General features: G+C 34.8%; 1 protein-coding gene across 1 annotated transcript in view; it reads right to left on the bottom strand.

Annotated features, from left to right (window-relative positions):
* Positions 1 to 1,229: 1,229 nt before the first annotated feature.
* The window catches only part of ARID4A (AT-rich interaction domain 4A), a 63,919-nt gene continuing 50,555 nt past the window's right edge, over positions 1,230 to 14,593 (bottom strand). The window contains 5 exon segments of the mRNA XM_028505710.2: positions 1,230 to 3,012; positions 5,189 to 5,335; positions 6,376 to 6,582; positions 12,194 to 12,298; positions 12,537 to 13,670. Coding sequence (XP_028361511.1) covers positions 2,909 to 3,012; positions 5,189 to 5,335; positions 6,376 to 6,582; positions 12,194 to 12,298; positions 12,537 to 13,670 — 1,697 coding nt within the window. The 3' untranslated portion in view covers positions 1,230 to 2,908.

The raw sequence follows: 14,593 nt of genomic DNA, 5'->3' as shown, positions 1-14,593 counted from the left end.
CCTAGCCAATTCGTAATTGTAATTGAGCTCAGTTTTACTGCTCCACAAAGCCTTCGCAGACCACCAGTACCTTCAAACTCGGGCTCTGTATTGTTAACTCACGGCGTGCCAAACTTCATATGTTTATCACACCTGCAGTAAAGAATTACATGGGTTAAATGTGTAACATCTACCTCACTGGATTATCCACTCCAGGAAAATACAGGGACTTTTTTCTGTCTTGTTCGCTGTTGTGGCTCCTGGGCCTTAGCACAATACCTGCCACATAGAAGATAACTAACTATCGATGCTGAATTCTGGTAATAGTTTTTATGTGTGGTTGAATATAGCTTCAAATACTTTCACAATGTTTATAGCTATGTTAAATTACAGCGCTTATAAGAAAGGAATATAAGCAAATTAATAGCTTAATCCATATAGATTTCCATAATTTAAAGAAGACAGTATGTATGTGCTAACATAAGTACAAACATCTTTGAGTAAAGGACTGGAAAACTCGAACTTTAACACAAATAACAAAGAATGGAAGTACACAATGAATACTAAAATAGAAATCTCCATAATCTTTAGATAACTTGATTTTAATAGATAACACCTTCCATTTTAGATATTAAAGTGCTTGTATACTTTTACTGTTTTAGTCACATGCCAGACCTATCTATTCAAAGTTTAGCTAAATTCAAAATATGCCCAATATTTGAATTTAATACCTAATCAACATTCACTTACTTTCATAAGCCTTTCTAGCCCCCACACAAAAGGATTTTAACAGTGTCCATATGCCCATTCAATGAATATATAATTTTGCTCTCTGTAACAAGGTTCCGATACTTTATTACCAGATTTGTATCAATTAGAAGGGACAATATTCAAGATTTACTAAATTGCTACTGAAGGAAATCATTAAAAAATCTAATGTATGAATCGAAGGTTAGCTTCTTCCTACTTCCAACTGGATTTGAACGACACACTTTTTCATTTTTATAATCAAACATTAGAAATATTTTATTGTGAAAACTGAAGGATATATTGAATATGTTCTGTTTTGTGAAGTCTGCTTTTCCAACTGTAAGTTACTGGCACTCAGGAAAACAACAATCACTTAAATGAAAACTAAATATATAAAGCCTATGTTTAAAACATGGCCTTTATTAATACTGCCCGCTGAGCTCCATTTTTATTTTACATTGAAATACTTCAGCTTTGCAAAGAAAAGACAGAGAAGTGCATTTTACAAGAGTACGTTTTTGTTTTTAATTCTCTGCGAAAATGGAAGGAATCTGAATCACAAAGTCACAATGTGGTAAATGAAATTAAGAAACAATGATCTTAGTAATGCTATGCCATCACTAGGGTTTGGCTCTGACTTGGTTCTTATAAATCAGATCCTGACATACAGTCTAGAGCATCTATGTTATTACTCTACAACATATTAAACACAGAAAAGGAGGTTTTTAAAAAAACCCTTTCAATGTACAAACATGAATTTAAAAACCGATTTTAAAAAATCACTTTTTTACATAATGTATATGGCAAAACTGCTTTAAATACATGATTTTGGAAGAATTATTTACAAAATGTATCAGTCTGTGGAACAATTCACAGACATGGCATACATAATTGCTTTACCTAGTTGTTGCATCTCAACTTTGGGAGATATAAATTTATTCGGCAGTATAGCAAAAATAAAAACTGTGACAAAGTATCTTAAGGGCAACCAAAAATTTGATCCTCAAAACAGTTTAAATACTAGGACTGCCAAAGTGTCTAAAGGAGGACATGCTTTGCTGATCCAGATGCCCATTTACAGCTCCATACTGCTGGAAGGACTGAGTCAGACTCCCCTCAACACAGGCACAGCTGCGGGATGCAGCCTCCGGGAAAAGGGACAGCTAGAGTCACTGTCATCCAAAGAGTGAATTAACCTACAATTTTCTTTTTTTCAATTTTATTAATATTTTAAAAAATACATAAAAATACAACATCCAATGTCTGAATAAATATATTTAACAAGTTGCAAGATAATACCTTATTTTACACAAAATTTTCAGCTTTAGAAATCTTGTTAAATAACTTCATTGTTGTTATATATTTCATTTTTGTATTTTTGTAACAAAATAAAAACTCTGAAATTACATAGAAAAAAGACAAAATATTTTTGTCAAGGGATAAGATAGTCCACTGAAAACTTATTCACAATTCCACTGTAAACATTAATAAACATTAAAATATTTGCATAATCGTGTGCTCAAAAATACTATAAAAAGTGGAAGACTTATTACAACTGTAGTTTTCAGTCAACTACACTTCCTTTCACAATTTATTTTGTCCCATTTACACCTTTAAGCCTGGGCACACTGCTGAACATATACTTTGGCAGTTCTAAATAGCAAGTGCTTCCACAAAAACAAAAAACACAACACAACAAAAAAACAAAACCAACAAAAAAACCCCCCAAAAATGACAACAATAAAAAAACACATACAACATAAACCCCCTACTCACCAAGTGTTCAAACACATCTTAGTGAAAGTGCAACAGTAACTATTCAGCTGGATATTTTGATGTTTGTCGTGTGCACTTGTCTATGATTTCTATTAACACCTGAAACTTTACTATACAAATTCAAATTTGCTAAGTGCCCATTTTCTATCTTCACAAAATAATGAAAAAAAAAGAGGAAAAATTATGAAAAATATGCAGGCTGCCTAACCTTCCGTTATTAATCAGCTTATTTTTTTGCAACAGAAAAAAGAAAAGAAGGGAATAGATACAATCCAGCCTGGAAGAGTAGACAGGATATACTTAGTAATGTCAAACCAGTTGAGTGCTTTCTGTGGCTGTATTTCAGGATTTTGGGATTTATGTCCATGGCAGCAAACTGCTGGGAAGGCAGAGAAAATGAATATCACCTGCATTCTACAGCAAGTACATTTTGTGGTGGAGATGACGATGAAGGACTCATTCCAGTGTCTGACGACGCAGATGACATGGAGGCTCCTGCGTGAGACACTGTGGAATCAAAATAATTGTATTAGACTCAAAAATTCTCATGCAAAGATACTCAGGTACTGGCAAGTTAGAGAATCTTAACATTATTCACTTCAGTTATCATCTTCTTAAATGCCGCATGAAGGAATAACAAACTGTCAGCAAAAATTTTGTTTGGCTCAAGTGAGTGGAATTAGCCCCTGGTCAGTAAAGTCACTCAGTTAAAAAAAAATGCCATAAAATTTAAAGACTAAAGAGATAAATTTTATTTATTTATTTATTTATTTTTAGAGAGGGAAGGGAAGGAGAGAGAGAGAGAGAGAGAGAGAAAGAGAGAGAGAGAGAGAGAGAGAAACATCAATGTGTGGTTGCTGGGGGTTATGACCTGCAACCCAGGCATGTACCCTGGCTGGGAATTGAGCCTGGGACACTTTGGTTCCCAGCCCGCGCTCAACCCACTGAGCTATGCCAGCCAGTGCTGAGATAAATTTTTAAAACTCCTTCTTAACAGATCCCTGGAAGGAATTCACCTTGCTGCAAACCAGAAACAAGATCAACCAGAGAATGTCCCACAACCAGCTAATCACTGGTCTCCTAGCTTTGTCGTGTCCCAGCACACCTGATGGACACAACGTTCCTGTGTAGGTAACAGAAGTTTTCTAGGTCAGGTATCAAATCCTATGATTTAGGAATTGAATTTCCTGACCAGATCCAATACTTCTCGTTCTTCTCGCCTAATCCTCTTTTTGATCTACTGGGATTCTTTAGCTTTGCTATCACTTCTACTAGATTTGTAAAAATTCCTACTATCATATACATCCTATAATACATATATCATGTAGGATATATATGTGATATATACACATACATGTATAGCATATATATTTTTTAAATCCTCACCCAAGGGTATGTTTATTGATTTTTAGAGAGAGAGAACAGGGGAAGAGAGGCGAGGAAAGGAAAAGAAAATGTTGATATGACAGAGAAATATTGATTGGTTGTCTCCTATAGGTACCCCAAAGAGGGACTGAACCCACAACCTAAGTATGTGCCCTGACCGGGAACTGAACTGATATCTTTTGGTGTATGGGATGATGCCCCAACCAACTGAACCACCCAGCCAGTGCAATCGTATTTTTTTAATTTGAATAGATCTGTGTTATTCTCTGAATTTTATTAATGCCATATTCTTGTTTCAAGATTAGATTATCTTCCCTACATCTCTGGATATTAATTATAGTTTGGTATTTTTATATGGTACATCATCTGTTTTATTCCACAAATTCCTTTTTATTTTCATTTTATACTTTGGTTTCTGTCTTTATGTATGTAGAAGCCTTCCTATCTGGTACTGTGGTTTCAGTATCCTTATCTACCATGACAATTACAGTAGTTATCTGATCCTCACAAAAGACAGGCTGTTGACAATTCTTATCTGTCGGTCTGCTGTCCCTTTTTCCTGTCTGTAGGTATGGGGCTTTTGATTTTCTTTACTGTCATTTTATTGGGGATTAGAGATAGAATAGATATGACTATGTCGATATTTAACTAGAAGTTAATCCTACACAATTTTAAGGTCTAGGTCAGACACTACTCTCTCCATGATTACTCCAGAGTAATCTATCCTTCTACCAATTCCTAAACTTGTTAATATCACTCTTGAGACCCTCATCACACAATGTCCTACTAAACTTCAGTATCTTTTGAGATCGGAGTCTGGATCTCATTCATCTTCATACCTCCACCACCTAGCAGAGGGCCTAGCACATGGCATGTATGCACTAATATTGTTCATCTGAACTATCTTATACAGTAGTTGCTTAGGAAATGACTATCCCAAAAACAGTCTCCTCGACGATAAGCCATATGCCTATTCATTTTGATGAACCTCTTAATAGCAAATATAGTACCTAATAACAGGCAGCCAGTAAATATTGAATGAAGAATGAATTCAGAGTGAGTAAGCTGTTCTTGAGAACCCACCACATTTAGTAAAATCACACATTTTGTAAAACAGTTCATAGTCTCACTCTGATTAATTCAGTTGTTGAATCACCTCAACAACAGCAACGAAGAAAATACTAGGAATCAAAAAACAACAATAAATGTATACTATATTCTAAGAGTGATAAACCTGAATCTTCTAAAATGATAGTACATTTGAAAATAGAGGAGAGGAAAATTATAATCAAATTACCTTCTCTGTCTTTCTTTTTTAATCTTTTTCTCCTCCTGTCAATAGTCGCAACTTCAGACTTCAAAGACATGTAATATTTTCTTATTTCCTGTAGTTTTTCTTGGAGAAAAGAAATTCTCTCTGTACTGTTCATATTATCTAGTTCATCTAAAAGGGAAAAAATTTAATTAGCATTTTAAAATAATTCAGAAAAATTATGGCGGTTTTATCAGAAATCCAACTCATAAATCATCAAAACCATTCGTTTATTAAAATGAAGTTAATAAGTCTCTGTAACAAGGAAGACACTAATTAAATTCAAATAAGATTTCATTATATATCCCAATATTTCTATACTAAACATTACTTGATTATTTATTTATTTTTTACTAAACATTCTTGATTCTTTAAATGATCAGAAAATCAAAAGACATCAACACAGAGCAACTTGGATTTACAATTGTAGTTACTTATTGAAATTGTTTCTCCATATTGATGGTTTCCTCATTTATCTGTTATTTCCAATTGTCAATGCTAGAAAGGATGTTCTAGTTTCATTGATTTATGTAAATCCTACATGTCTTATTTCATAATTGGAGGTATTCTTCCAGTGAATGTTTATCAAGTTAGTATTATGAAAAGACATGGATTTATATTTAAAGTAACAAGTGATGATTACTGGTAAGGTAATATTTAGAAACCTAAATAAGTAGGGGGGAGAAAACTGTACTTGAACAATGATTGAAATAAAAAAAAAAAAAATGAAACCTAAATAAATGAACTTGCTAATCATTATTCCTTTGGCATTTAAAAAAATATTTTTTTAGATTTTATTTACTTATTTATAGAGAGAACAGAAGGGAGGGAGAGAGGAAAAGAAACAACAATGTGTGAGAGAAGTATCAATAATCAGGTGCCTTTCACACGCCCCCAACTGGGTACCTGGCCTAAAACCCAGGCATGTGCCCTAGATTAGGAGTTGAACTGATAACCTTTTGGTTCATGGGCCCGTGCTCAAGCCACTGAGCCACAACGGCCAGAAAATTCCTTTGACATTTTAAGGTATATATATATATATACACCTTAATATATATATATATATATATATATATATATATATATATATATATATATATACACACACACACACACATACATACATACAGTGCTTTACAATATACATTCAAGTTTTTTTTTAGGTTTCTTACTGAGTTGAAAGCTCCACTTGTATGTCCTAGGGGATGAATTCGGATGTTTTTCTCTGTGTTTATCTTTTTCTCCATCTTTTATGTGAGGGGATATTCTTGCAGGAGATCGTGCAAGCTTCTGTGGCTTAGATACACTAAGATGTTTTACTGGGGTACATTTACTTGAATTGTCCAGGACAGGAAGATCTTCACTATCACTGCTTTGTCCTAGAATAAAAAAATGGACTCAGATTATAAATTATAAAAATCTCAAATATCAATATGCAACAGACACAGAAATCACACATTTTGGTATCCTACAGAAATGAGGGGAGGGAAACAGAAAATTTAAGTGTTTATCAACGGTTAGAAATTTTATATTACTTTGCTCAAGTGGTTAAAAAGAATGAGCAAATTCATAAGAACAAAATGACAAAATATCCTATACTCTTAAATGAAAAAGCAGTTATAATATACACAGTATTGCCCCATTTATGTTTAAAACAAAACCTAACTACCCAAAAGAGCACCAATCCAAAAAAAAAAATATATGCACAAAAAAGACCTTATGTACACATAGCCTGTAACCCATAATGAAATGTGAGCAGATACTTGTTTGTAACTTTATGCCTCCTCACCAAATTTGTACTTAGAGATGCTTTTGGTTTTCACTTAATAACAAATAAGAATTCTCAATTTTATGTTTTTCAAACTATACTCTACTTTCACCCTACCCAATCTCAAAAGCAAATCTTGCTTTCTACTGAAAAGACAAAGTTAAGGGTTACACACTCAATTTTACAGCTCCTCCCCTACCGGTATCTGTCCTTACTGCCCTTTTTTTGGCCTCAAAAAGAGTGTTTCTGGCCAAGATCATCTCTTCAGCTACTCTTAAAACCATCTACTTCTCTGAAATTCCTAATGTCAATTAACCAACCTCTTTTATCTTCAACTTCTTTTCTCAGAGTCTACAAAGTTGCTTAGATGTTTCCTACCCTTAGAAGAGGGAGGGAAGGAGAAGAAAACCTATCCCTTCAGCTGGCACCTCCTTCCTTCTCTTTAGGATCAAATTTCTTCAAAGACATTCTTTGTCTACAGATTTTCATACCTTCTGATCACATCACTGTGCTATTGTTAGGGTCCCAAAGAATGAATACACAGAGCCTGGCATAAATAATGCCCCTATATATCATAAAATCTTTTATCACAAAATCATCAGCATGTACGTAATTCTGTAACACAACAATATCACACTCAAGCACACCATATGATGTTTTAGATGAAATGTTCAAATTAAAACTATAAATTATTACCTGCATATCATTCTCCTACCAACCACACTCGTACAGGTGTTATTTCTACCAGACCCTGTATTTTAATCCTATTGAATATTCTATAGCATTTGAAACTTTTTTTCTTATTCAAATCCACTAATGTTTACTGATTTTTATTTATCGCCAATCAGTTTCTACTCTAGTCTTCCTGGCTATCCCATATAAAGGGACATTCTGCATAATTCTACTGGTCCTTTTTCTTTGTTTTTCGATTACAATTCACATTCAATATCATTTTGTATTAGTTTCAAGCATACAGCCTAGTGGTTAGACAAGCATCTACTTTGCATAGTGTTTCCTTGATATTTCCAGTACCCATCTAGCACCATACAGTTATCACGACATCACTGACTGTATTTCCTATGTTGTACTTTACTTTTTCTTCTCATTTTACTGATAGCAATCTCATCTTGTAATACTTTGACAGCTATCTTCTAAAAATAGACTTTCTTCTAAGCTCCAGACCCCACTTTTCCTAATACTGGGACATCTAACACAACAATCCCTATGTTAGTCTCTCAACAACCCACTGGTATTCCTGTAGTCCATGTCAGTTAACCAATTCCTCCTAACTATTTATAATTGAGTCTTAGTGATTTTATATCCTATTTTTTTTTCAATTCATTCCTTCTTTCACGGTCTTAGTTAAGCCAAAGACTCTTTCCAAAAAGTAAAACTGATCTATTTCCTTTCTTTCTTCAGTCTTCAAACTTACAAAAAAGTTATGAGGACAGTTAGCAAAAAAAAAAAAAAAAAAAAAAAAAAAAAAAAAAAAAAGTTTTTCTGACCCCTTGGAAGGTAAGTTGCCTCACCATACTTGAGTACTTTAGAGCTTTTTTCTTAGAAACAAGAATATTCTCCTGTGTTAGTTATCTACAAGTTACCCCAAATCTTAGTTTAAAACTACAAATGTATAACTCACAATTTTTGAAAAATATATTTTATTAATTATGCTATTAGAGTTGTCCCATTTTCCCTTTATTTGCCTCTGCCCTGCACCCCTCTCACACCAGCATCCCCCCTTAGGTTCACATCCATGGGTCATACATATAAGTTCTTTGGCTTCTCATTTTCCATACTATTTTTAACCTCCCTGTCGATTTTGTACCTACCATTTATGCTTATTCCCTGTACCTTTCCCCCACTCTTCCTTTGCCCTACCCTGCCCCGACTGATAACCCTCTATGTAATCTCCATTTCTCTGATTCTGTCCTAGTTGTTTCCTTAGTTTGTTTTACTTTTTGTTTCTTTTTAGGTTCAGTTGTTGATAGTTTTGAGTTTGTTGCCATTTTAATGTTCATAGTTTTGATCATCATCTTTTCCTTAAATATGCCCTTTTAACATTTCATATAGTAGGGGCTTGGTGATGATGAAGTCCTTTAACTAGACCTTATCTGGGAAGCACTTTATCTGCCCTTCCATTCTAAATGATAGCTTCGCTGGATAGAGTAATCTTGGATGTAGGTCCTTGCCTTCCATGACTTTGAATATTTCTTCCCAGCCCCTTCTTGCCTGTAAGGTTTCTTTTGAGAAATCTGGTGATAGTTTTATGGGAAGACCTTTGTAGCTAACTGTCTCCTTTTCTTTTGCTGCTTTTAAGATTTTCTAATTTTTAACCTTGGGCAATGAAATTATAGTGTGCCTTGGTGCGTGTTTCCTTGGGTACTTCTTTGGTACTCCCTGAGTTTCCTGGAAGTCTATTTCCTTTGCCAGATTGGGGAAGTTCTCCTTCATTATGTTTTCAACTTCTTGCTCTTCCTCGTTTCCTTCTGGCACCCCTATGATTTGCACTTTGGAACGTTTAAAGTTGTCCTGGAGATTCCTAAGCCTCTCCTCATTTTTTTAAATTCTTGCTTCTTCATTCTGTTCTGGTTGAATGTTTATTTCTTCCTTCTAATCCAAACTGTTTGAGTCCCAGTTTCCTTCCCTTCACTGTCAGTTCCCTGTATACTTTTCCTTATTTCACTTTGCAGAGCCTTCACTTTTTCCTTTATTTTGTGACCATACTCAACCATTTCTCTGAGCATCCTGATTACCAGTGTTTTGACCTCTGGTTGGCTATCTCACCATTTAGTTCTATTTTTGGAGCTTTGATGTATTTTTTCATTTGGGCTATATATATATATATATATATATATATATATATATATATTTTTTTTTTTTTTTTTTTTTTTTGGTCTCAGTTTCTCTGTTATATAGTGAGGGGCAGAGCCTTACGTATTCGCCAGGATGGGGCAACTCATGTTGCTGCACTGTAGCGCTGTACGTGGGGGAGGGGTCTGAGAGGGAACAATGCCATGTGCTCTGCTCTCTGCTGGGCTTCAGTCACTTCTCCTGCTACCCAGAAGCAAATCTGGGTCCTTCTGGTGCTGATTCCCGGAGGGGTGGGTTTGTGTATGTTCTAGGACCCTGTGGGTCGTTCCAACAAACTCTCCCTTGAGGCCGGGTGTTTCTCCCACCACCACAAACCCCACAGGTTTTCCAGTCAGAGGTTTTGAGGCTCTCTTTTCCCATGCTGGAACCCTGTGTTGTGTGGCTCTCTTGCTCCCCAATTATTCCTCCTGGTTTATCTACATGAAAATATGGGATTGCCAGTATGCCAGCCACTGCCTTGCCACATGTCCTCTCTGCCCCAGATGCCCATCTCTGCTCCTCCTATCAGTCTGAATGAATGTTTCTTTTTTAACTCCTTGGTTGTTGGACTTCCATACAGCTTGATTTTCTGGTCATTCTGGTTATTTTTCGTTTTTAAATTTGTTGTTCTTTTGGTTGTGTGAGGAGGCAAAGTGTGTCTACCTACGCCTCCATCTTGGACAGAATTCTTAATAGCTCACACAGTTTCTGAGGGTTGGAATCTGGGAGCAGCTTGTCTGTGTGGTCTGGCTTAGAATATCTTGTGAGACTGCAGCCAAGCTGTTAGTTGAGGCTGTGGTCTCTGAAGACTTGACTGGAGCTGGAGGACATGCTTCCAAGGTGACTTACTCACGTGGCTGTGGTCAGAAGGTCTCAGTTTCTTGCTCACTGTTGGTAGGATATGCTCAGTTCCTCACAACATGGGCCTCTTCCTAGCCTGACTGAGTGTTCTCACAACAGACAGCTAACTTCTCCCCGATGAAGTTCATCCAAGGATGAACATGCAGGAATCTGCAGTGCCTTTTATGACTTATTCTCTGAAATCATGTTCTATCACTTCCACTTTGTTAGAAGTAAGTTACTAAATTCAGCTCCCCTAAAGGGAAGGGAATTAGGGTTTGTCTCTTCAAGGGAAGAATATCAACAAATTTGTGCATATCTGTTTGTAAAACCACTGTACTCCTACAGAATCATAATACAACCATCAAAACCAGGAAGTTAACACAAATATATTACCATCATCTAATCCTCAGATCCCATGCATGTTTCCCTATTTGACCTGATAATGTCCTTTTACAGCAATAGGATCCAGGTGAGAATCATATATTGCATTTAGGCGTCACATCTCTTAAGTCTCCTTCAATCTGGAACAGTTCTTCTTTCTTTGATTTTCATGACCTTGACAAATTTTTAAACTGCAGGCCAGTTATTTTATAGAATATTCTTCAGTTTGAATTTGTTAATGGTTTCTAATGATTATATTCCGGTTATGCATCTTTGTGCGGAAATCACTGATGATGTACTACTATGTTTATATTGCATGCTGTCAGGTGTTACATGATTTCAATTTGTCCCATTATTAGTGGTGTTCACTCTGGTCATCTAAGGTGGTGCCCACCAGTCTTATCCACTGTAAGGTTATTCATTTTCCCTTTGTACTTCCTGCTGCCTTTCTAGTCTCATCTCCCATTGCTTTTTCTCAGTATCTAGTCCTGTACTGTTCAGCCACATAATGGCTACTGAAAACCTGAAATGCCTTTTATCTTATATAAATTATATGCTCCTTCTTTGGTACTTCATCTGCACTATAACCTAGAATTTCACTTTTAGACTTGTATGAAGGCAGGTTTTGAAAGTAAAAGTTTAATTTGTCAAAATCAACCATGTTTATTTCTACTATATTCTATGACTTAATTTTATTCCTTATTGTACAGAAGTCTGTTTTTTATGTAATCTACTCATATCAGTTTACTGTTTTTTTTTTTAAATAAAAATTTTACTTCTCCATGTTTTAAAATTACCATATCACTTAGGAGTCAGCTTTTCTAGATTAAAGAAAAACATTCCATTCAGAAATGTAAACTTAATCTGCTTGCACCATTACAACAAATGTTGTTTTTCTTTCATTCAAGTTTCCCAAATATGTTCCTCTAATATTAAACTACTTTACATAAAAAATACGCATAAAAATAATCACAGCTATCCCAACTCTAAATAAAATTGACAAGAACTTCAGATTAAAAATTAATGGAAAAACTGCTATTTCAGAACATAATAAACCAAGTTTATTTTTAAACTGACCCAAATGATCAAGTCAACAAACTGCTGAAAATATTAACAGTGTACTAAAACCAGCATTGAAAAGCACCAACCTGTCCCATTTTTTTCATTTTTGGCTACAGCACTTGTTCGCTTTGGGATACGCTTTTGCTTTTTTGCCAATAATCCACCATTTCCATCACTTGGTCTTTTCTGACCTGAAGGGGAAAGAGAGAGATCTTGAAAAGTCAATAGCAAGTATATTTATTCACCTGTCTACATAAATTTCTACATATACATTTTTAAACGGGTGGGGGAAGAGGGAATAGAGGAAGGAAAGGTAGAAAAAAGGAAAGGAAAGAAAGGAGGAGGAAAAAGTACTTTACAGATCAAAAGTTCATTTACTAATTTTTAGTTTTAATATAAAGTCTAATTTTCTCCCTATAAAGTCCTTACCCTTCTCTCTGATCTCTCTTTCTTGAACAATTATACTACAGGTACCAGAGGCAACGCTGGCTTCGAACCCATTTGCTGATTCCCTCTCACAGAGGCCTTCTTGAGATTCTTCAGCAATACTATCAACTTCAATGGTTATGTCACTCTCACTTTTTATACTTCGAGACTCATCTTGACTGAGAGTAAGTGGTGAAGCTACTGAAAAGTTATGCTGTACTACAGGAGGTAGGGCAGGTGGAATAGAAACAAGAGAGTTAGATTCAGAGCTTTCCACTACTGCATCCTCAATACTGGTCTTGTCCTTTTCATCCAAATCATCCAAATCTACTTCATGGCAAACCAAGGTTTCAGGCCCAATCAGAGGCATTGCATCCTCTTCTTCTTTCAGTGGAGTATTTACAGTTTCTTCAGCTGGACTATCAGACTTCTCACTAGTCAGTTCTTGAATGCATTGGTTTGACTCTGCTATTAATGATGGCATTCCTTCATTTTCTATTTCAAAATGTTGTTCAAAATTTAAGTTTTTCACTCCCTCAGATACAATACAGTCACTGGTCCTTTCTTGAGATATGCTATTTATCATTTCCACTCCATTCTCAATTCTTATTTTTTTCTCTGGTGATGATTGTCCCAGTATTTTCCGTTTCAACTTTTTTTCTTTTGCACATTGGTCAATTTCATTTTCAGTAGCAGAAGAAAAGTTTTTATTGTCTAATGAAGGAAATTCTAGACTGTGAGTTTCTATACGAGGTTCACTTCCTGCTTCATCTTGGCTAAATGAAGAAATCTTTATAATTTCTAAAGAAAGATCTTTTGTCTTGCTTCGTCTTCCCTTTCCTTTAGGGGATTTTTCTGCCTCTTTCTTAATGTCTTCTACTTGTTCTACTTTATTTCCAAAAATTTGTACTATTTGTTCATTCTCTCCAACATCTAACTTCAAGGTCTCTAGAGGCTGCATTTGAGTCCTTTCATTTTCCTTTAATATATGTGCAGCAATCTTTGGATTTTCTTCATCTAGTTTATCATTTAAATTTTTGTTTTTTTCTAGTTCTTCTTTAATATCAGGAGAAAGTTCTTCATTCATCAAATTCTTTTCTAAAAGGTCTTCTGTATCACTATCAGATGAACAAGAGTCTGCAAGAGGAAATGTTACACAGGTTTCTATCTTAATTACTAATGTAATTTCACAATAAAAATTCTGCCAAACACAAAACTCTTAATCATGAACCTTGAATACCTCTCTATAGAAGTTTTTGATATAAAATAAATCATACACTTGAGCCAAAAATGTGTGGGGAAGATTTCAAATTAAACTCCATGTAAGAATACATTACATAGGAAGTATTACTATCATAATTCTGTAAAAGAATTATTTTGCAATTTTCACTAGTATCATATTTAGGCTATGATACTTCTTAGAAAAGCAAAGGACTAGTACTGAGATATGATATTGTAAAGTGGTTTGATCTGAGATCTAGTAGGTAGTGATTAATAGATGTGATGGCCCTTTTGTGTCCTTAGAAAGGAATCTGACATTCTACTTAAAATAATTCTGGAAAGGATATACAAAAGGAGCAATTTGAATTCTTGAAACTTTAAATACTCTTCTGATTAAGAGACATGAATGTATAGGCTATCTACCATTTTGCAAAAGAAATCTTTCACTTTAGTCAGATAATTTTTAAATTAAAATCAAGTAGAGTTTTAAAACTGTATAGGAGCTGTAAAATATAAAAATTTGGCTCACATGCTGCTTACATTTTAAATAAGTTCAAAAGAGCAAACTTACTTAAAGGTATTTTGTAAATGAAAAGGTACATAGTTTTTGTGATTTTAACACATACAGAATTTAGAATTCATTTGTTCTTGGGTTAAAAAAAGAACTCCTTTAGTTTAGCAAGACTAAATATATATAGTTTTGTAGGTGGTACACTGCACAAGGGTATGGTGTGCAAGAGAGCATCTTTCACTTTGTGGGTATCTTGCAATTATGTAATATGGCAACCTTCCAGCAGATGGCAGTAAAGAGGAAGAAGAATGCCCTTTTGTAATTTGCA

The sequence above is a fragment of the Phyllostomus discolor genome, chromosome 1, assembly GCF_004126475.2.
Source record: "Phyllostomus discolor isolate MPI-MPIP mPhyDis1 chromosome 1, mPhyDis1.pri.v3, whole genome shotgun sequence".
Lineage (NCBI taxonomy): Eukaryota > Metazoa > Chordata > Mammalia > Chiroptera > Phyllostomidae > Phyllostomus > Phyllostomus discolor.
The sequence above is the reverse complement of the archived record's forward strand: the minus strand, read 5'-3'. Positions and strand labels throughout refer to the sequence as shown.